The sequence below is a fragment of the Diadema setosum genome, chromosome 20 (assembly GCF_964275005.1).
Source record: "Diadema setosum chromosome 20, eeDiaSeto1, whole genome shotgun sequence".
Lineage (NCBI taxonomy): Eukaryota > Metazoa > Echinodermata > Echinoidea > Diadematoida > Diadematidae > Diadema > Diadema setosum.
The window spans coordinates 6452507-6473947 of NC_092704.1; the positions used below are offsets into that span (position 1 = coordinate 6452507).

At 37.4% G+C, this 21441-nt stretch overlaps 1 protein-coding gene across 1 annotated transcript; it reads left to right on the plus strand.

Annotated features, from left to right (window-relative positions):
• The first annotated feature begins 7 nt into the window (after nt 1–7).
• On the plus strand, nt 8–17660 carry LOC140244052 (2-hydroxyacyl-CoA lyase 1-like). The gene is made up of 9 exons (XM_072323703.1): nt 8–33; nt 1761–1866; nt 4196–4285; nt 4937–5101; nt 5734–5834; nt 10766–10924; nt 12235–12339; nt 14869–15058; nt 15614–17660. The coding sequence occupies exons 1-9, from the start codon at nt 8–10 to the stop codon at nt 15647–15649; spliced, it is 978 nt and encodes a 325-aa protein (XP_072179804.1). The 3' UTR covers nt 15650–17660.
• Nucleotides 17661–21441: the final 3781 nt, after the last annotated feature.

Here is a 21441-nt window from a genome sequence, read left to right on the forward strand (position 1 = left end):
AGATAATATGATGTGCCAGTTCAAGTATTTGATGTAAGGGTATCGTATTGCTTTCTTGTTCGACTATGATTAAAGGGTGTTCCTACTTTAAGTAAAACAAAATAGTTCCCTCAGCACAATTTATGTAACCCAATTCACCCTCATTATAATGTATGTGGCTTGTAAAGACCAGCTGATCGCACGAGTATCAACCGTGAGCTCGTAAAGGTCATCTTGAGTACGCATCCGTCATGTCCGTAAAAAAGGCGTTGCACATGAGGATGACTCTTTTTCGCTGACAGTTACCAAAACACGAGCGGACATTGTTGCTATTCCGTTAAAACGGGATTTTCAGAAATTCACATGAGAAAATATCCCGTCCAAATATTTCACAGTGTGATAAAGTAGCCATAATGTATGTCTAGACATGAGCGACGGGGGGGGGGGGGGGGGTGTTTCATCAATTTAGTCAGCGCTGACAAGTTGTGAGTCTCTGACAATTTCAGCAAAATCTGTGGATTTGATTGGCTGAGAAGCTCTGGTCACTGACTGTTACCATGGTGATTGTCAGAAACTGACAACTTGTCAGGGCTGACAACTTTCATGAAACGGTCCCCAGGGCTCTGTTGGATATGAACTGATAAACTTTGAATCAAACCCAAGAATCGAAAACTTCATTTTACTTTTGCTGCATGGATAAATAGAATCCTAGCTTCATGTGTGACATGTAGCCCGGGCATGTAGGAACAAACAAATTTTGCAACATGACCCAGTCACCAGCACTCAGGATGATTAGGGGAAAAACAAACAAACAAACAAAAGACATGAAAAGTATCCTGTCTATCATATAAATCCTGTTTCTTCCATTCTTACCTTATACTTTCATTCCCTTTCCCCTTGCGTTTCTAAACTTGAAAGAAAAAAAAAAATCGTTCACTCACGAGCAGAAGAGATGAAGCAATATTCTTTAGTCTTGTAGGCGTGTTACAATTATTATGCTTGTCAGTTTTTGTAACTATTTATTGATATAATTCTATAAAGGCCATTCTCATCACATTATTCGTCGTTACTCGTGGTATGTAACTTCTTTTTATATTTTACGATTATCATAATAATACCCTCATAATACTATAGTTTTATTTCTGATATTACCGTTATTACAATCGTATCAGTATCATTTAGAAAGCTTTTACGTACATGATCATCAGTTATCTCCAAATGATCAAAGAGGAAAGATGCTTTACATTCAGCCTATTTTCTCATCACCCTTCCCGAATGTTGTCTCTTAATTTTCCTATTAATGATGTAGGATTATCATCTCTGCCCACACATGCTTAGAAGTTGTGATGAGTGTAAGTGTCAATTTTATTTCCTTTTGGAGATTATTTTTTCCAGTTTATACCGTGTTTTGTTTTGTTTTGTTTTTTTCCAGTTTATACCGTGTTTTGTTTTGTTTTGTTTTTTTGTTTTGGTTTTTTTTTTTTCGTTCAGTGGCGGATCCAGAATTTCCGTTAAGGGGGCGGGGCGCAAAAATATTTCATCTGCCACTCCGGGTTTAATCAGCTAAAAAACAGAAAAAAACCCAAACAAACAAACAAGGCTCCCGTGCATTTTTTTTTCATTTTTTCTCGTGCCACTTCCGAGATTCATGGGATGAAAAGCAAAAACAAAAACAAAAACAAAACAAAAAAGGCTTCAGCGCAATTTTTTTGGTGCTCAAACGGTGTGCCCCTCCCCCTGAATCCGCCACTGCATTTTATACTTTCCCTCCGTCTCACCAGAGCCCTCCTCCAAGCCGACGTCATCCTCCTCCTGGGTGCCCGGCTAAACTGGATCCTCCACTTCGGTAAGCCGCCGAGATACGCCCCCACAGCGAAATTCATTCAGGTAAAACAGCTTTCCTGAAACTAGTTTATTTTGTCCGTATCTGTCTGTATATCTGTTTGCTGTAATTTCAACAAGACTAGAAACCTGAGCGTTATCTGTTAGATCCTCTTTCTTTCCCGTGTTTCCATGTGTATGTTCTTAAAACGACCTTAGATCCGCACAATATTGTCTTCCGGTATGAAAGCACGTCATAACGCACTCTATGAAGAATAGGTTCAACTTGGCAGTTTTACGTGTGACACTTTAGTATTGTATTCATATAGGCCTAGCACTTCTTATACTGGCGCAACTTTGCGCCTATCAGACCTATCAAACCTTTCAGACAAAACCCTCAGACAAAACTCTCAGAGTGAGGACTCGTTACAAATTAGTGCCATGACGTTTGATTTGTGTTGGGAGAAAAAGTCGCCAAATTAAGGAATCTTTACAAATCTTCTTTAGAAGCAGCTGTGATAGGTTAAAGGGTGTGTACAGTTCTGGTTGAGGTGAGGATTTAGCTTTTAACGTTTTGCGAGATATTCAGAAACCACTCTATGAGATGTCAAAGAGCATGCAGTTCTAAGGGGTATCAAAAGTTTATTCGATGAAAATCGGGTTTGAAATGGCCGACATATCCAAAAACAAGGTGAAACAAAGAGATCCTAATAAAGTTGTGCCAATGGCATGTCGCCTTTTATCATTAGCAGTTTTTTGGATATCTCAGCCATTTGAAAACCAATTTTCATCAAATAAACGTTGAATCCTTCTTGAGATTACATGCTCTTTCATATTTCATAAGAGGCTTTTCATTATCTCACTTTGGAATGTTCAAAACATGAATTCCCACCTCAACCAGTACTGTACAATCCCTTTAAGTTAGTGCTATAAGTATAATATAAGTGTAACTCCAGTTTCTGTTCAAATCTGTTCGTGGCAGTTCCGGGGAGGGGCAAACAAAAGGAAACCAAAGCCGAAGTAATGTGGTCATGGATCGAGTGAAAGCAGCAATATTAGCAAAACACATCAGGGAAAGTTTGAGGAAAATCGGACAATCCGTTCGAAAGTTATGAATTGTTAAGTTTTTATCATGATAAAAAGATATTATAACTCTATAACGGCAGGTATATATATTACTTGCGTCTTGATAAGTTATTAGTTTTCAGAAATCGCTTGCCAATGCTACACAGAATAATATGTCGTGTTAACCTCGTTGAGGACGAGTACCGAGTGTACTCGCGGGCAAGTGTCCATGGGAAATGCGTGGTGTAGCAAAATCAGTCCGTCCTCAAACGGTTTAATAAGTGCGAGCGTCACTGATACTGTATAAAGTAGATCTATATAGCCATATAATAAAGTACCCGACCGCGACGATAGCCATTGCAAAAAAACAAAACAAAACAAAAACATAACAACCCCAAAAAAGCCAAAAACAAAACAAAAGTAAAACACAAATGAACAAAAACAATAAAAGCGCATGACACTTTGTTTTTCTAGATTAAATGAATAGATTACTGCCTCAACGTCGAAAATCGGTAGCGATATCTTGAAATAAATAGGCTACCTGTTTTTCTCTCCCCTTCTATACTTCTTGAGGTCATTAACACGTCGGATATACACAGCTGCTTATCGTGATGTATCTCATGTACAGCAACAAGGAGTTTATAGTATGGTAATCACGATAAGGAAATGCTTTCTTATCGAGTGTTGTAATGTAATTATGACACGGCAAGCGGACCTTTATTACAGTTGTAACAATGTCTCAGCAGCTACTGCTAAGTCAGGCGATGGTTGTCCTTGTAGTTCAGATGCTACTGTTCAGGGAACGGGGATGGATATGTGTATGTGCATGTGTGAAAGGGGGTAGGGTGCATGTGAATGTATCATGTATTTATAATGATGTATGCATGTCAGTTTCATTCATTTTCTATCTTTTGATGCAGTCTTGCATACACAAAATAATTATATTTACTTCAAGCGATATATCTTCATTGGTCATCACTGTACTGTTTTCTTGTAACTCCCCCCCCCCAAAAAAAAAAAAAATATATATATATATAACTCACAGGTATCTAATGCAATGATAGCAATGAAAGAAATGTTTAAATTACCAACCATTTGCATGTATTATGTTTGCTATGTTTCATGTCTTTCTTAATCTTCTAACTGAAATCTTGCTCACATGGCAATTTTGAGTTTGACCAATATTTGCGCAGAAAGACTTTATATAATAGGATAGACCATTCTGAGTTATATTTCATGAAGACATTACTTTAAAGGGAGGTATCATTTACTTTGCAGGACGGGAATAAATGCTTACTTATTTTCGGTAATGTTTTGTCACCATAAACAGGTTGATATTTGCCAAGAGGAGTTGAGTAACAACATCGGCAGTGATCGGGTGATCGGCCTTGCGGGCGACCTTCAGGTTGTGACGCAGCAGGTATAGTCTCATCACCAGGCTTATGAAGAAATTATTGTTGTATGTACTTGATTATGAGGTCTTTTTTGTGAGAAGTGTCCGGTTTACCTTTGGGAGCAGTGATTTTAAAAATGTTTAAGATATCACATTTTGATGCATATGTGTAGGTCTGTCGTATCACACAACATGCTACCATATAGAATTTTTGCAATAAAGCCCAAAATATAAGGAGATATCAGTATTTTTCTCATTAAACCTTAACTGTAGACCATTTAGTCTGGAAACGTTTTTATTATAACTATTGTTCATATTTTTTGTATTTAGCAATAGTTAACATCAATTATTCGGATTGAAATTTTTACAGTGGTTGTTTCTATCCCTAACTCACATTTTAGAACTATTTTAAAGCACCAATGCTGGGTTTTTGTTTCTTCTGCAAATGGTGAATTATGCCTTAAAGCTTGCATGCGTATGTCTGATAATATGAAAAAAACAACAACTGCATTCTCAGCAAGCATGAAAGAAAATTGCCGTCAAATTTATCTCCAGTTCAAACATTTTCAAGCCCACTCAATTGATAAGACATGTTCCGCTGTCAATATGAACTATAGGCTTTCAATGTTTAATTGTTTTACATTCTGTTCTAATTTGTTTCGTGTTAATCAACAATAGTTCCTGGATGTTGCAAGATCCTCAGGTAGAGGGCAATGGCCTTACTCATTGAGCACCCCCTGGTGGCAGTCTTTGAGGTCAAAGGTCAAGGACAATGAAGCCAAGAGTGCAGCCCTAGCCCAGAGTGCTGAGGTGCCCATGAATTACTATGCAGCGATCTCCAAGGTAACTTAAAGGGGATGGCTAGTAACTGATTAGTGGGAATCAGTGGGAATGCTGAGGGATGATTGTTGCAATCCTTGTGGGATTCATTTAAGAGTATATTATATATCTATTCTTGTGTGAAAATTATTTGCTTCAGAATGGTCTCATATTCAAGTAATGTGCAGTTTAATGCTTCCAGGTAAGCGTCCCTGGTCAGTGACGGGGCATTAATCTGCACATTACTTGAATACGAGACCGTTCTGAAGCAAATAATTTTCACACAACAGTAGATATATAATGTACTCTTAAATGAATCCCACAAGGATTGGAACAATCATCCCTCAGCATTCCCACTGATTCCCACTGATCGGTTACTAGCCATCCCCTTTAAAGGGGAAAAAAAATCAGTGCTATCTAATGAATGCACAGACTGAGCATCTATAATTTGTTTCCTTATTTAAAAATTGTTATTATGATGAAAGTAAAAAAAATACATTGGTGATCTACAGAAAAGACTTTTCTTTTTTCTTTTTCCAAATGAAATTAAAAGGAATGAATTATATCATGACTAAGGTGACTAACTTTTCAGTGATCAAAAAAAAATTATCATCATGTGATGTTATAGTGAAATGTTTGTGCTCTGACCTTACAAGGTCCAGGCCATAATTCCTAAGGACAGCTTGATCGTCAGTGAGGGCGCCAACACGATGGACATCGGAAGGACCATCCTGCTCAATCACTCACCCAGACACCGGTAAGGATGAAGGCATCCCGATGGTATTATGAATGAATATTATAATATGGAGATTACCCTGCCTGCTGGGATTAGATGAGCAGCTACAGCATACTTTATCATGAGCACATAAATGAATGTGATGGCAAAGAATGAATTCTTGGGAAATTGTATCCATAAACAATATTATCTAGATATATCTATCTATTATTCATTTATTCATCTTCAACCAAATGCAGATGTATAAAATGAGATTATTAACACGTGTTACCTGTGGTGTGTACTATACTTTGTTTGTAACTATATCCATATACATATACTGTATGGAAAATGGATGGATATGTAAAAAGATGTATATGAATATATCTATATATCTATATCTATACCTATATCTATATCTATATCTAAATCTAAATCTAAATCTATATCTATATCTATATCTATATCTATATCTATATCTATATCTATATCTATATCTATATCTATATCTATATCTATATCTATATCTATATCTATATCTATATCCAGGGCTGCACACTAACCCATTTTTTCTGCTGGTCCGACATGTCTCTGTCGGACCGGTAGATGCCCCATTTTACCATTTTTTACCGGTCCGAACAGAAAACTTACCGGTCAACAACGGCAACCTAAAAAAAACAACATTAAATTACTTGCAAACTTATTTTCTTGCTTTTATGGACGTACCCCCCCCCCCCCATGTACATTTTACTGATTAATGTCTTTTTAAACTTGAATTTATTGCACAAGAAATAAAAAAAATGAGAAAAAAAATAGAATGTTTGTTCGTGAATTACAGTGTAAAATGATAATGAAAAAAAAAATCAGATTGTATCATGCGTTTGTGACTTTTTCTAAACATCGGCGCACGAACTTGCTGCATAACCGTGATTTAATGAATTATTTTAGCTGTGATATTTTCTGATGCACGAGCTACAAGGGGTTCTTTATTTTTCTTTCGACACTCTCTTCGCATTTGTGCATGCGTTCTGAAAGGTACACGACATGCAGGGCCGAATTCGCAATCCTCTTTGCGCCCATTTCTACCTCAAATATCAGCGGGATTGTGACGATTTCATGAATTACTTCGGCTGTAACATTTTATGATGCACGCGCCAAAAGGGGTGAAAATGTGTCCTTTATTTTTTTGCCGATATAAACTCTTCGAATTTCGTAAGTGCGTTCTTAAGAGATGTACCACACGGCCGAATTCATGATACTTTTTGCGCCTATTTTTACCTCAAATATCAGCGGGATTGTGACGATTTCATGAATTACTTCGGCTGTAATCTTTTATGATTCATGCGCCAAAAGGGGTTGAAAATGTGTCCTTTATTTTTTCCCGATAAACTCTTCGAATTTCGTAAGTGCGTTCTTAAAAGATGTTCCACACCGCCGAATTCATGATACTTTTTGCGCCTATATTTCTACCTCAAATATCAGCGGGATTGTGACGATTTCATGAATTACTTCGGCTGTAATCTTTTATGATTCACGCGCCAAAAGGGGTTGAAAATGTGTCCTTTTATTTTTTCCCGATAAACTCTTCGAATTTCGTAAGTGCGTTCTTAAAAGATGTTTCACACCGCCGAATTCATGATACTTTTTGCGCCTATATTTCTACCTCAAATATCAGCGGGATTTTGACGATTTCATGAATTACTTCGGCTGTAATCTTTTATGATTCACGCGCCAAAAGGGGTTGAAAATGTGTCCTTTTATTTTTTCCCGATAAACTCTTCGAATTTCGTAAGTGCGTTCTTAAAAGATGTTCCACACCGCCGAATTCATGATACTTTTTGCGCCTATTTCTACCTCAAACAAAATAATTATCAGCGGAATTGTGGCAATTTCATGAATTACTTCGGGTGTAACTTTTTGTGATCTCATGCACGCACCAGCTAAAATGGTTGAAAATGCGTTCTTTATTTTTCTCCCCACAATCTCTTCGCATTCCGTACATAAAGATATACGACACGGCCGAATTCACGATCCTTTTTGCGCCTATTTCTACCTCAAATATCAGCGGGATTGCGATGATTTCATGAATAACTTCGGCTGTATTCTTTCATGATGAACGCGCCAAAAGGGGTTGAAAATGTGTCCTTTATTTTTTCCCGATAAACTCTTCGAATTTCGTAAGTGCGTTCTTAAAAGATGTATGTGTACCACACAGCCGAATTCATGATACTTTTTGCGCCTATTTCTACCTCAAATATCAGCGGGATTGTGACGATTTCATGAATTATTTCGGCTGTAATCTTTTATGATTCACGCGCCAAAAGGGGTTGAAAATGTGTCCTTTTATCTTCTCCCGATAAACTCTTCGAATTCGTAAGTGCGTTCTTAAAAGATGTTCCACACCGCCGAATTCATGATACTTTTTGCGCCTATTTCTACACCTCAAATATCAGCGGAATTGTGACGATTTCATGAATTACTTCGGGTGTAATCTTTTGTGATCCACGCACCAGCTAGAATGGTTGAAAATGCGTTCTTTATTTTTCTCCCCATAATCTCTTCGCGTTTCGTGTACATAAAGGTATACGACACGGCCGAATTCACGATCCTTTTTGCGTCTATTTCTACCTCAGATATCAGCGGGATTGCGATGATTTCATGAATTACTTCGGCTGTAATCTTTTATGATGAACGCGCCAATATGGGTTGAAACTGTGTCCTTTATTTTTTTCTCTTCGCATTTCGTAAATGCGTTCTTAAAAGATATACGCCACACGACCAAAAATCATAATTCTTTTTGCGCCTATTGTCTCCTCAAACTTCAACGGGATTGCGATGATTTTATGAATTATTATTCGGCTATAATCTTTATGATGCACGCGCCAAAACGGGTTGAAAATGTGTCCTGTATTTTTCTCCCAATAATCTCTTCACATATCGTATACATGCGTTCTTAAAAGGTAGGCCTATACGACACTGCCGAATTCACGGTCCTTTTAGCGCCTATTTCTACATCAAATATCAGCGGGATTGCGATATTTCATTAATTATTTCGGCTGTAATCTTTTGTGATACACGCGACAGAAGGGTTGAAAATAAGTTCTTTATTTTTCTCCCGATAATCTCTTCACATTTGTGAATGCGTTTTCAAAATTATACACTGCACGCAGGGCCGAATTCGAGATTCTTTTGCGCCTATTATTGTTTACTCAAATTTCAACGGGATTGCGATAATTTCATGAATTACTCTTTGGCTGTAATCTATATGATGCAAGCGCCAAAAGGGGTTGAAAATGTGTACATTATTAATTTTTATCCCGCTAATCTCCTACCATTTAGTACATGCGTTGTTAAAAGGTATACGACACGGCCGAATTCACGATCCTTTTTGCGTCTATTTCTACCTCAAATATCAGCGGGATTGTGGCGAATTCATGAATTACTTCGGATGTAATCTTTTGTAATGCACGCACCAGAAGGGTAAAAATGTGTCCTTTATTTTTCTCCCGATAATCTCGTTGCATTTGTGCATGCGTTTTTGATAACCGACACGGCATGCAGGACTGGATTCAAGATCTTTTTTGCGCCTATTTATTTCCTCAAATTTCAACGGGTTTGCGTTGATTTCATGAATTGTTATTCAGCTGTAATCTTTTATGATGCACGCACCAAATTAATATGTCCTTATTTTTTTTTTTCTCCTCTATAATCTCTTCGCATTTCGTACTTGTATGAGCTTTTGAAAGGTGTACGACGCGGCCGAATTCATGATCCTTTTTGGGACGATTTCTACCTGAAATATGTAAGCGGGACTGCGATGATTTCATGATTTTTTTTTCTCCCTTGTATTATCTCTTTACATTTTTTTAAGGGCCGATTTCGTGATCCTTTTCGCGCCTATCTTCATTATGAGACCATTCTGAACGAATGAAAATATTCATTTACTGTATCTCTGAATATAGAATATGTTTTTACTTTTTCTAAAAATCGGCACAAGTAAAATAGTTCTAACATGTCAACTGCCACGCAGCTGCGAAGCCGGGATCGGATCGATCTTGCGTTAAAAAAAAAAAAAAAAATCATGAGTAAAATGACCCAGAAATGCGTGCGCTTCTATCAATGCTTCTTGTCTGGCATGACCGCCGATCGCAAGCAAACGAACAAACAAAACGGGATCGGGGAAACAATCCATGCATTTCAACAGTTACATTGTACCGTACATCCTTCGCATGTATTGCATAGCATGGCAGTGCGTGAGCAGCGCCAATGCGCAAGCGAGCGCGAATAACTGGTCGACTGCTAGTGCTCAAAACTAATATACAATTGTATGTTTACTTTTAAATTGCACCGGTAGACATATTCGAAAACTTGCGTAAAACGTGTTGAACAATGCGATATCTTGCATTCTGTTTCTTCCTGATCGGGGCTGATCTTTTTCTTTCTACTGACCCCGCCAATGCTTTTTTTTTACTGGTCATGTCGGACCGGTAACTTGTGGATTTCCTGAAAAGTTACCGGTCCGACAGTGACTTTTGCCGGTCTTGACCGTCGGACCGGCGCCAGTGTGCAGCCCTGCTATATCTATATCTATATCTATATCTATCTATGTATATATATATATATTTTTTTTTTTTTTTATTTCCATTTCTATTTCTATATCTATAATATACAGAGATACGGAGAGATGTCTTAAGGGGAGGTCCTGTTCTGGTTGATGATGGCACGTCGGGATGAAATTTTTTGGCAAGATAATGAGAAACTACTTATGAAATATGAAAGAGCATCGAAATTTATGGGGAATATAACATTCAAATATTTCTTTCTTCCACAGCTTTTGTTCAAAAATGCAATGTAATATTCTGAGAGTTGAATGTACTATTTTTTTTTTTTTTTTGATAAGCAAGTTGTACTTTGCTTTTTCAACTACATTTGCTCATTTGTTTGTATGATTTTTTACTTTCTTTATGCCACAGACTGGATGCAGGAACGTTCGGGACCATGGGAGTTGGGATGGGCTTTGGTATAGCAGCAGCCTTGGTGGCCCAGGACCACTGGCCTGGCAAACGTGTGGTGTGCCTCGAGGGGGACAGTGCATTTGGCTTCTCTGGCATGGAAGTTGAGACCATCTGCAGGTCAGTGCACCATTGCCAGAAATTGTCTTTGTGAAATTTCAACTATCCTTTGACATTCTACGTGTCGTATGTGACCGTGTGTCACAAAACCAGCAAAACGTTGCATGCCCTGATTTTATGTGAGGACTCAAAATAATAGATAAATTGGGCCAACATAGTCAATCTTCAATTTTTTCTATAATTCTTAAAGAGCAATTCTTCTTTCACATAATTCTTAAGTTTTTGACCACACAATGAATGTAAAATTGTGTTTGTTTGTTTGTTTGTTTGTTTATTTGTTTGTTTGTTTAATTTAGCAGGTTTCTAAAACACTTACTTGAAGAATAGTGCAATAAGGTATGATGCAGGGGTCCCCTTTCATTCTTTTAGACTGTTTAACACACTCCTCACTTTCAACCTGGAAAACTTTGGTAAGGTTTGCACTATTGCATTGAAAGTTGCTATGCGTCGTGAGCAAAACTTTTCAATGAGTGTAAAAAAAAAAGAAAGTACAGCTTAATCTGATAATCTCTTCATTATGGTTGCCCGGTGAGGTTTTACATTCTGGTTTTGTCCCATTCATTCCACATATAGCACAGCTGGTTGAGATTTAGCACTTGAATAGACCCAAACCATCAAAGCCTCTTTTCTCAGTCTCAACACTTCCAGGGAGTGTACATTCTTTCCTTTATTTAGAAAGGTTATGAAACTCTATTTGTATTGAGTTATATATCATTTCAAAGCTTAGAGTCTTCTCTTTCAGAATCTACTCTTACATAAAAAAAAAAAATCCATGTCTAGCGACTTTTTGGTGGTTTTGTGACGCAGGGTCACTTATATAAATGAGACATCCAAAGAGTCTGAAATAGTGACTGCGAAATCAATGAATCTCTCCAGAAAAAAATATTAAACTCTGATGTTATGAATTTCCTTCATAGTCCAAACAACAAAAGTCATTATCTGTTTCATCATATGGGTTATGTGTTGTACTGTGAGAGAAGCATGTACCTTTAATTTGAATTTACTACAGTAGCAACCAGTAATTGGCCCTTATATATCAACACATTCAAAGCTATTCAAAGAAGATTATGCATTGTAATGTTCCTCTTTAATGCCATTGCTAATTCACTTGAAACTAAGACAACCTGCCCCCCCCCCACAAAAACAACATACTCCTATCTTCTTTCAATTCAAGAAATCATAACTTTTCGCTACTATCTCCAACTAGAATGTGTACCAGTTGAATCAATAGATATACACTTGCTTTGCAGACATTGTTTGCATGAAATGATGCATGAAATGATATTTTCTTCTTCTTTCGAACTTTCCAGATACAAGCTACCAATCCTGATTATAGTCATCAACAATAATGGCATTGCCATGGGAATGGACAGGGAGATTTGGGACCTTATTCCGGTCGAGGATCGCCCCAACAGGTAAGACCTAGTCACTCCAGTGTACGGTATGCTAGACTTATCTTAACAAGGTTTTAGGAGAAGATACATGTTATTCTAAAAGGACTTTTAGGCACCCACAGTTTGTTTTCCAAACCATAAAAACAATAATCTGGTGTGGCTGTGCCGGGAAGCATTCATAGCCTGGGAATGTCATGAATTAAAGGGCATTACATTTCTGTTACAAATAATCTATGTACTTTTCACAATCATTTAGATACATTAGTGAATCAGATCTGGTCAAAATTTACCACATAAGTCATAAGTCCTTCCAGATCTAGAAATTTCGCCTTTTACAGAAGCTTTAAAAAGTTTCAAAAATACAGATATGAGTGTACTTATTGTATGTATCATTGGCGTAGTAAAAGGTATGAATTTTAGAAAGCAATGGAAAAAAAATCCATTCAGTTGCTCTTTCAACAACGACCATATTTTTTTTTTTTGAAAGGGCAGCCTTGAAAGAGACCAGCATTTTTTTTTTTTTTAATGATGTCACTCCCATGTGACGGAGAATGGCATCACCTGATGTGTAATGATTGGCTGTGTGAACATGACGTGATATGATGGTAGAAGCCACTCACACTGGGCCAAAGGTTATTTGCGTTCATCTTAGGCGTTGGCAATTTATGATTCATTGCCAACATGGAATTGTTGTCATTGTACCATTCATATTTTTCAGTTATGTCCACATTTCTTCGGGTGCAGCCTTGAACCCCTCCTTTGTGGCAGTTTTTTAGTCACTTTTTTTTTTTTTTTTTTTTTTTTACATACCGGTTCACTTTTCCTACGTGTAGCTGATATGAATCTATTTGAAGATGTGAGGTGTGATTTGTTAAACTCATGCTTTCAAAGCATTTTAAGCGATTGCTTTTTTTAAAACATATTCCACATAATCTATCAATCAAAGAGTACAATATACCTTTTAGAGTAACATATATTCTTGAATCATTTGAATGTTTACATGTGTAGTATGGTGTTTCCACATGGCTAGCAGCACATTACTTTATTTTGGTTTAAAAAAAATCCCTAATGAAGTATGATGCAAATCTTTTTATCATCTTACCATGTTCAGCAAAACAAACAAACAAACAAACAACCAAAACAAAACAAAACAAAAAATCCAGCAACAACAACTTAGTTTTAGTGCTATCATCATCAAAATACAATGATACTCTGCAGACTGATATTTTCACAGGTTACCTTCATTGCTGGTATTATAATTTTGTTTTTCTATCATTCAGTAGTACTACATGCAACATCACCCTCATCATAGTTAGCTTTGTTATTAGGGAGTTTTCGATTGGGTGAACGAGAAGGACGTGCCGCCGAGCGCAACCGTACGTCAAGGCGTCACGTCTGTACGTTGACCCGCTGCTAAAACACATTTCGATTTTGGGCGCCGGCGTCACGTCTCGTGGCGTGTGCAGGAGGAAACCAGGCCCTGTGCCTTACGTGCATATAAGCGGAATTTGTGACTCGTTTCTGTACTTGTAATATTTATTTTGTCTTTCACTAGATGCGTATCCTGGGAGGAATTATGTGGATTTTAAAACATGATGCACGGTAAGACTACTAGGCAAATGCACTGCTGCACTAGCTAGGCCAAAAGCACCAAAATCTGTTTGCGTACAGCATTACGTGTAAATGCATGTGTGGGACTACGGTAGGCAGTTGCAAAGTGCGAAACAGTGAAAACGGGCAAATAAAGTAGGTACCAGAGGCTGTAGTTTGTATGTCAGCGCTGCTGCTGTGACGTATCAAGATCATAAGCTTTCATGTAATTAGAATATAAATATTCTCTCGAAAGAAAAAGGAAAACAGGTGAACTGAGCACGGATTTCCCGAGAGTCATCGTGCTCTTTCGCACGATACCCGAGAGCAGCGTGACGTCATAGCAAGGATGGGTTGAGCGCAGCGCAACCGATTTGGGTGGACGGTGATAACCGGGGTTAACGCGTTCGAAATTTGTGCGATGAGCCGAGGGTCGACACTCGCGCATGCGCAGTACGTAAAAACTACGTCATAACAGGGTGACGCCTGGCTCAACGTGCAAATCGAAAAGTCCCTATTATTTGCATTAGTATGGTGTGGGATTTTTTCCCCCTCCATTTTCAGTTTTTGGCCATCTTTCTTCAGTCTTGTCTTCTCTCTTCATATTGTCGGTGCAGTAATGTGTTGTTCACCTGTTTAGATACAGCCTAGTACTAGGTTCCTCATCCACAGCATGACTGCCGTGGCAAATTGTTTGAGTTTAAATGTTTGGTGCTGCATTCATGGCAATCACGGACATTGGCCTATCCCCGCTCCCCATCCCCCCTCGCATTGTCTTACATCCATCCCATTTTATCCATAAATGGCCTGCAACGTGATTGCCGTGGCTGCCAGGAAGATTTTCCGTAAACGTAGCTATACATGTCATCTTAGTACCCTCACGCTCTGTGCGTGAATAAAACATGCCCATGAAACAGAACTTACCATCCCGTAATGTTCACCCATCTCCACCTCACCCAGACTCATGCCGACAGCTCTCATGCCCGATGCCCGCTACGACCAGGTGATGACCGCCTTTGGGGGCGTCGGCTTCCGAGTGACCACGCCCACAGAGCTGGAGGATGCCCTACGTCTCAGCCTGTCCAAACACGCCCACCAGCCGGTGCTCATTAACGTCATGGTCAGCCCACATGCCCAACGAAAGCAGCAGGTAGGATTTGTGCTTGTGTTTGATCGTGATTGCTTTACTCACAGTCAATTTTATGTTGAAAATATCAACCTTCCTCCAAAGTCATGGCCAAACTGAAAATTGCGTAATGTTTCATGTCTATAATATTTGTATTTATTACATGGATGGCTTTTGTAGTATTACTGCATTATGAATCATGCATGGGAGCCTCCTTCATAGAAAATATCTTCACTGCACTTGTGGCTATAGTAGATGAAATTCTGCTAGACATGTATACATTTTGTACTTGAGCTCTTCTAAATCTGCAGCTATCATTCGGTTAGATGTGTTGTGATAGAATATTATCATAAATCTTTTGAGCATATGCCAGCACTCTGACAGAAAAATAGTATCTTTTCAAAAGACAAATTACCACTTATAACAATGATTGCAATTTTGTTTGAAATAGGCCTTCTTCCTTAATTAGATACAGCTGTACCATGCAATTTCTGTTTTGAAATGTAGCTTACCAAAACTCACAACATCTTAATGCCGACTTGTTCTTTGACATTCATTACTTGTACACTATCTTTGCAGGACTTTGATTGGTTGACCAGATCGAGCAAGCTGTAAGCTGATTGGACGGTACTTCTTCTGTGCATTATATGCAAATCACAGCATTCCATCCTCCACACAGATGAAAGCACCACATCATCAGAAGAAATAGAGGCCTACATAGAGGAATAGATAAAGAGACAGGAAGGCGGGCTGAGATGAAGAGAAACATAGTGTGAACAAGAGAAACAGAGTGTAAGATGAAGAGAAACAAAGTGTGAACAAGAGAAACATAGTGTGAGATGAGGAGAAACATAGTGTGAACAAGAGAAACATAGTGTGAGATGAGGAGAAACATAGTGTGAACAAGAGAAACATACTGTGAGATGAAGAGAAACATAGTGTGAACAAGAGAAACATAGTGTGAGATGAAGAGAAACGTATTGTGAGATGAAGAGAAACATAGTGTGAACAAGAGAAACATAGTGTGAGATGAGGAGAAACATAGTGTGAACAAGAGAAACATAGTGTGAGATGAAGAGAAACATAGTGTGAACAAGAGAAACATATTGTGAGATGAAGAGAAACATAGTGTGAACAAGAGAAACATAGTGTGAGATGAGGAGAAACATAGTGTGAGATGAAGAGAAACATAGAGAAACGTAGTGTGTATAGGGCCCTAATTTTTCTCTCTCTCTTCTTTCTTTCTTTAAAACAATAACAAGAACACAGTGTGAGAGATGAAAAGTGGTAATGTGCCTTCCATGGTTGAGTGATGAATCAACAGCCTTTCAGGGATCTCATTTTCAAAATCCCTCAATCAAGCAATCCCTTGTGAATCAGAAAGTATCAACCTATTGAGGACGACCTGATTTTGCGATAACACGCATTTCCCCAAGACACCTGCCTCAAGTATTCTCGGGACTCGTCTTCGATGGGTTAATGTGATTTATTACTCATGCATTCAGGTTGTAGGAGATTTGAAAAGTGGTGTGCACGTGTGACACAGCATTCTGGTGAGATCCAAACCATATTCTGGTTGATCGGTGATTAGCCTTTTTGAGAATGAGGAAATAAATTGACAGAGTGAGAGAGGTGAGGTACTTGTACAGTCAAACTCGCTTAAGTCCACCTGGCCAAGTCAAAAAGTGGGCTAAGTTGAAGAAAAATTCTTGCTCAGGAAGGATATAAACATGTGCTATAATCATTGTGCATATAAGTCAAAATTCATGTGCAAATTGAAGGATTTTCTCTAGTCCCTGTGCATTCCACGTAATCGAGGTTGATAATTGTATTGTAGTGCTGCATGAAAATATCAGCGTTTTGTAATGGGCATTCATTATCATGTATGTTTGAGGCGTATTGAGTATTCATGCAACCGTTTTAGTCTGTTACAAACAAGGTGCCATCTATTGTGTATATGTCTGCTAAAATTATGTTCCAATTGGTGAAAATTGTGCGGACTGATGAACTTTTGTTAAAGCTTGGCCTCTGTTTTTACCTCATTGATGAATGAGATGTACAATTATGCATAAAGAGTTTGTGATACGAATATATCTGAAATATGTAGTAGGCCAGTCCAAGAAAAAAAAAATATGGAAGAGAAAACTGTGGTTATGCCATGGGTGCAATACATTTGTAATGTTGATATGACAATTTACTCAACTCTAAAGATAGATATCCTTTCATAAGTCACTGTTAAAGCCATTGCTCCTCTGGTTGATACACATACTAGATTGGTACTGTGAGTTTGGAATTCCATGGCACAAATAAGGTAGTCATGTAAGACAAACACATTCAAGTCGTGCTCACTGAATCAATCTTGCTCATGTCCTGCCCTGGTTATCAACTTCTATGCCACTTTTCAATGTGCAATGGACTTATTTGTATGATTTACTGTTGTCTTTTAGAGAGCCACACAATCTCTAGCTCTGTGGGGGTTTATGTATGAGGTCACGTGTAGTAGGCCCTGCATAGAGGAACCTCGTTATAATGAGCGACTAGGGTCCACTGGATGCCCTTGAAATATCTAGTACATGTATCTCCTTATATCAAGTTAAAAAAAAATATTAAAAAAAAATGAATAAAATAAAACGAATGGAACCTGCAATATGGCATTATTATATCAAGTATGTTGCTATGTCCATCCTCATTATAACAAGGTTCTACTGATTGATCAAACTACAGTGTATGCTGCACGAAATGAATACATTCTTATATCAGCATTCTGTTACTCGAAATAGATTTAATTTTGAAAGATTCATAATCACATGAGTAAATACAAAAATATTTTCATTCTCGACTGAGCGTAAGTCTTGAAATGCCATAATACTACATTTTACTCTTCTTTAACATGGCATAACATAGCAAATGATTTTACAGCACACAGTAAGGCAAAGACATCTGCATGCATTCTTATCATGATGCCAAAATTAGAAATGAGCTGTTGACATTAGCGCACTCATAGCACTGAAACTTATGATACTCCATTCACTTTTAAAGGGACAGTAAGTAAATATTCATTGCAAAGCATATTAAGACAGTGATTTCTGGTTTGATTATATTAACTGTTCTCTGCCACACATTTCATAACAGAATTCAGGTGTTGAAAAAAGAAAAATGATTTAATACATTGTGTACCAAATGTTTGCCTAAAAACTTTTAAACACAATAATTTCAGTCTTCATAGTGATAGGGAAATTTGTTAATCTTGTATCCATCTTCATACATATACAGTACGCACTTTAAAATAACTTTATTAAACATTACCTCACTACACTAAAGTACAGCTGTACTCTGAAGCAGATGAGGATTGCATACGGAGTTCAAATATTTGTCAGCGTATGGTAGGCTGGCGATGTACAAGGAAGACACTCTATTCGCAAACCATGGCAGCTTACAACAGATGGTGTAATTAGGATGTAATCAAATGAAGTATGGTAGCCCTACTACATATCGACCACCCTTTTTGAAACCGACCGCGCAGAGCACATAAAAATGGATTGGCTTTGACTGTTGATAAGGATGGTGTGGGAAAACGCGAAAATTCACTGTTCATTAATGGTTTTAATCAAGGACAAAATTTCGAATGAATATTTTCACCGAATCGTAATGTAATGTCTATGGAAGTTTCTAAAAAGCTTCGTACAACACGGTGTTCAATACAACTCTGTTTGCGTGCATTGTCAATGCAAAAACAGCGGTCGATCTCAATAAGGAGCTTTACCGCGGGGAGCTGAAACGAGGCCACGCAAGTTCGACGGCGCTATTTTTGCACTGAAACTTCGAATCGAAAAGGGAACAACGGCATTTGATAGTGCTGGATTTTCTCAATCACGTAGGTCAAGTTTTTTACGTGAATTTCAGTGTTAAATATTCTTATCAAGCAAATAAACATTAGGCAGTCGATGAGTAGTAGGTCCAACCATAGCGGTATTTTAGGGTTGGGTTTGATAACCTGTGGTAATGGCCTATCCTCTCAAAAAGTTATTTGTAAAGGATTTGATCTCTCTTTATCTACAACTTTAGACCTCAGAGCACTTGGCAACACCCCCTGCTAAAAGTGGGGCCAACATAGTGGTGGATTGTCAGAGATGGGATGTATGGGGCAGAATGTCCCAAATCAACACTTTTACAACTGTAGTTGGTTTATGAGATAGAGAAGCACTATCAGATACCATTGAGATAGTAGAGTTTCACCACTCATGACATCCACTCATGTGCACAGATTTGAATATACATGTAGTGTTAACCTTGTACACAGTACATGAGTAATAAATACAATTCATATTATAATCTTGTCATTAAATTATTGTTTTTACAATAAATGAAATCAGTCCTGTGTGGTTCAACACAGAATCCTTATTGTTATTTATACAATTAATAATGAGCATGAACTAATGGAATCAACAGGATATAAAGTGTATATCAAACTTGCCAGTAATATCTTTAAACTATGAGTAGAAAACATAGATTATATAAAATTCAAATCAAGTCAAAAATGAGACTGAGCTTTCATTATTACATTATGTAATAACATGTGGAGTTAGTTGCCAAGACACACATACAGTGCAAGGCTACTTCCTAAATAAAAACAGCTACATTTTCTTCTTTTTTTTTTTAGTCACAAGTAAATTCTATACCTACGTTTTGTTAAGTCACGATTAATACATTTGTGACTACTTTAGTGGAATGTTCTGTGGGTCACTTAGCTTTAAGCTTGTTTTAACTGCAAGGTGATCTGCCATTCCTTCCAAACACGAATGAGTATGACATCTTGATGACTGTTTGATGGTAGAATATTTCCAAAGAGCTATTTGATGTACCATCTTATTTACCTAATAAAACCTTAAAAATATGATCTAACCAGAACTGCCTACAGTACTCTTCTGTACCATGAAAAGTACAATTTATTTTTTTTTTCTTTAATTTTTTTACTGAACAGGACTTTCTTTTTCTCGTTTTATGAACCTCTACTATAAAGCAGAATTGTGCCCAAGGGTAGCAACATCCTGTACCACCCAATCATGCTACGGTCAGACAAGGCATTCAAAATGAATTATCACAGTTACGTGTATCTCTTAAAATAAATTTGACACGGTTGACATTGATGTTATCGAAAATATATGTCAGTGTAACACAAGTGACGATGAAGGGCAATCTTAGTGCAAGATGTGTATACAGTGCACTCCCGTTACAACAAACACGGTTATAACAAAATTTTGATATAACGAAGTAAAACTTCCAAAATTATCGTCATTAACGTCTATGGTACAACATTCGCTTTAACGAACACGGTTATAGCGAAATTTTTGTTATAACAAAGTCTTTTCCAAGCGCCACTGACAAAGAAAAACAAAAGAAATGTGCTCCGTTATAACGAAATGTGGATCACTTTCGAAAATACATAGTGGAACAAGGATTTATAGCATCTCTGCATGGGCGAACGCTTCACACCACTGTGTGTTCGCTCTGTGTGTTACGCACAGTTTCCGAGGGGAACTTGCATTATTGTAATACAATAATCTGAAATTATACAAGGTTTGTTTTATTGTTCCGAAGGTTCTTTATTACAAAACACACAGATTCAGATACACCTTAATGTCCGTAAGTTCGGAAATAAAATACAGGTTGTTATTAGGAACATTTTGGCGTTATTCCAAAGGTTCATTATAAATAAGGTTTGTTAATCTGACAATGAAATATGGTTCTTATTAAATGATAGGAATTCAGAACGTTCTTTAATCGGAACATTAGTTTCATTAATCCAAGAGTGAAAAAGGTGAGTCCACTGACAAAACTTAGGAATTACAAACCTTATAATCATCTTAAGATAACCAAACCTTCGAAATAACTTTTCTAATTTTTTGATTAATAAACTTTCTTCGGAATAACAAAGTTTATTTCATTTCCGAATAAAAAAACCTTCGGAACAACGAACCTTCAGAATGACGAACCTCATTTCACTTTCCGATCAACGAAACTTTGGAAAACGAACAATATATTTCCATCTAAATTATGAACTTTCTGAATAACAAATTTCAGATGAACAAACCTTCGAAATCCCAGGTATGGCGAAACTTCGGAATAAGGAGCCTTCGGAGTAACGAACTTAAGTAAGAAACAAACCTTTGGAAAAGCGAACTGTAACCGAATCCTAAACCATCATTTTCTATACATGTGTGACAATACAAACAACTTTATGATCTCTTTTAAATGTAATATTTAAACGAAATTAAAAAGGTACCATCCCATTTCACATAGCTTTCCAGTGTACAATGAGTATTCAACAAACAGAATACTTGTATGATACATGCAATATGCGTGATTTCCTTGTTTTCGTTATATATTGCATTTGCTCTGTTATGACG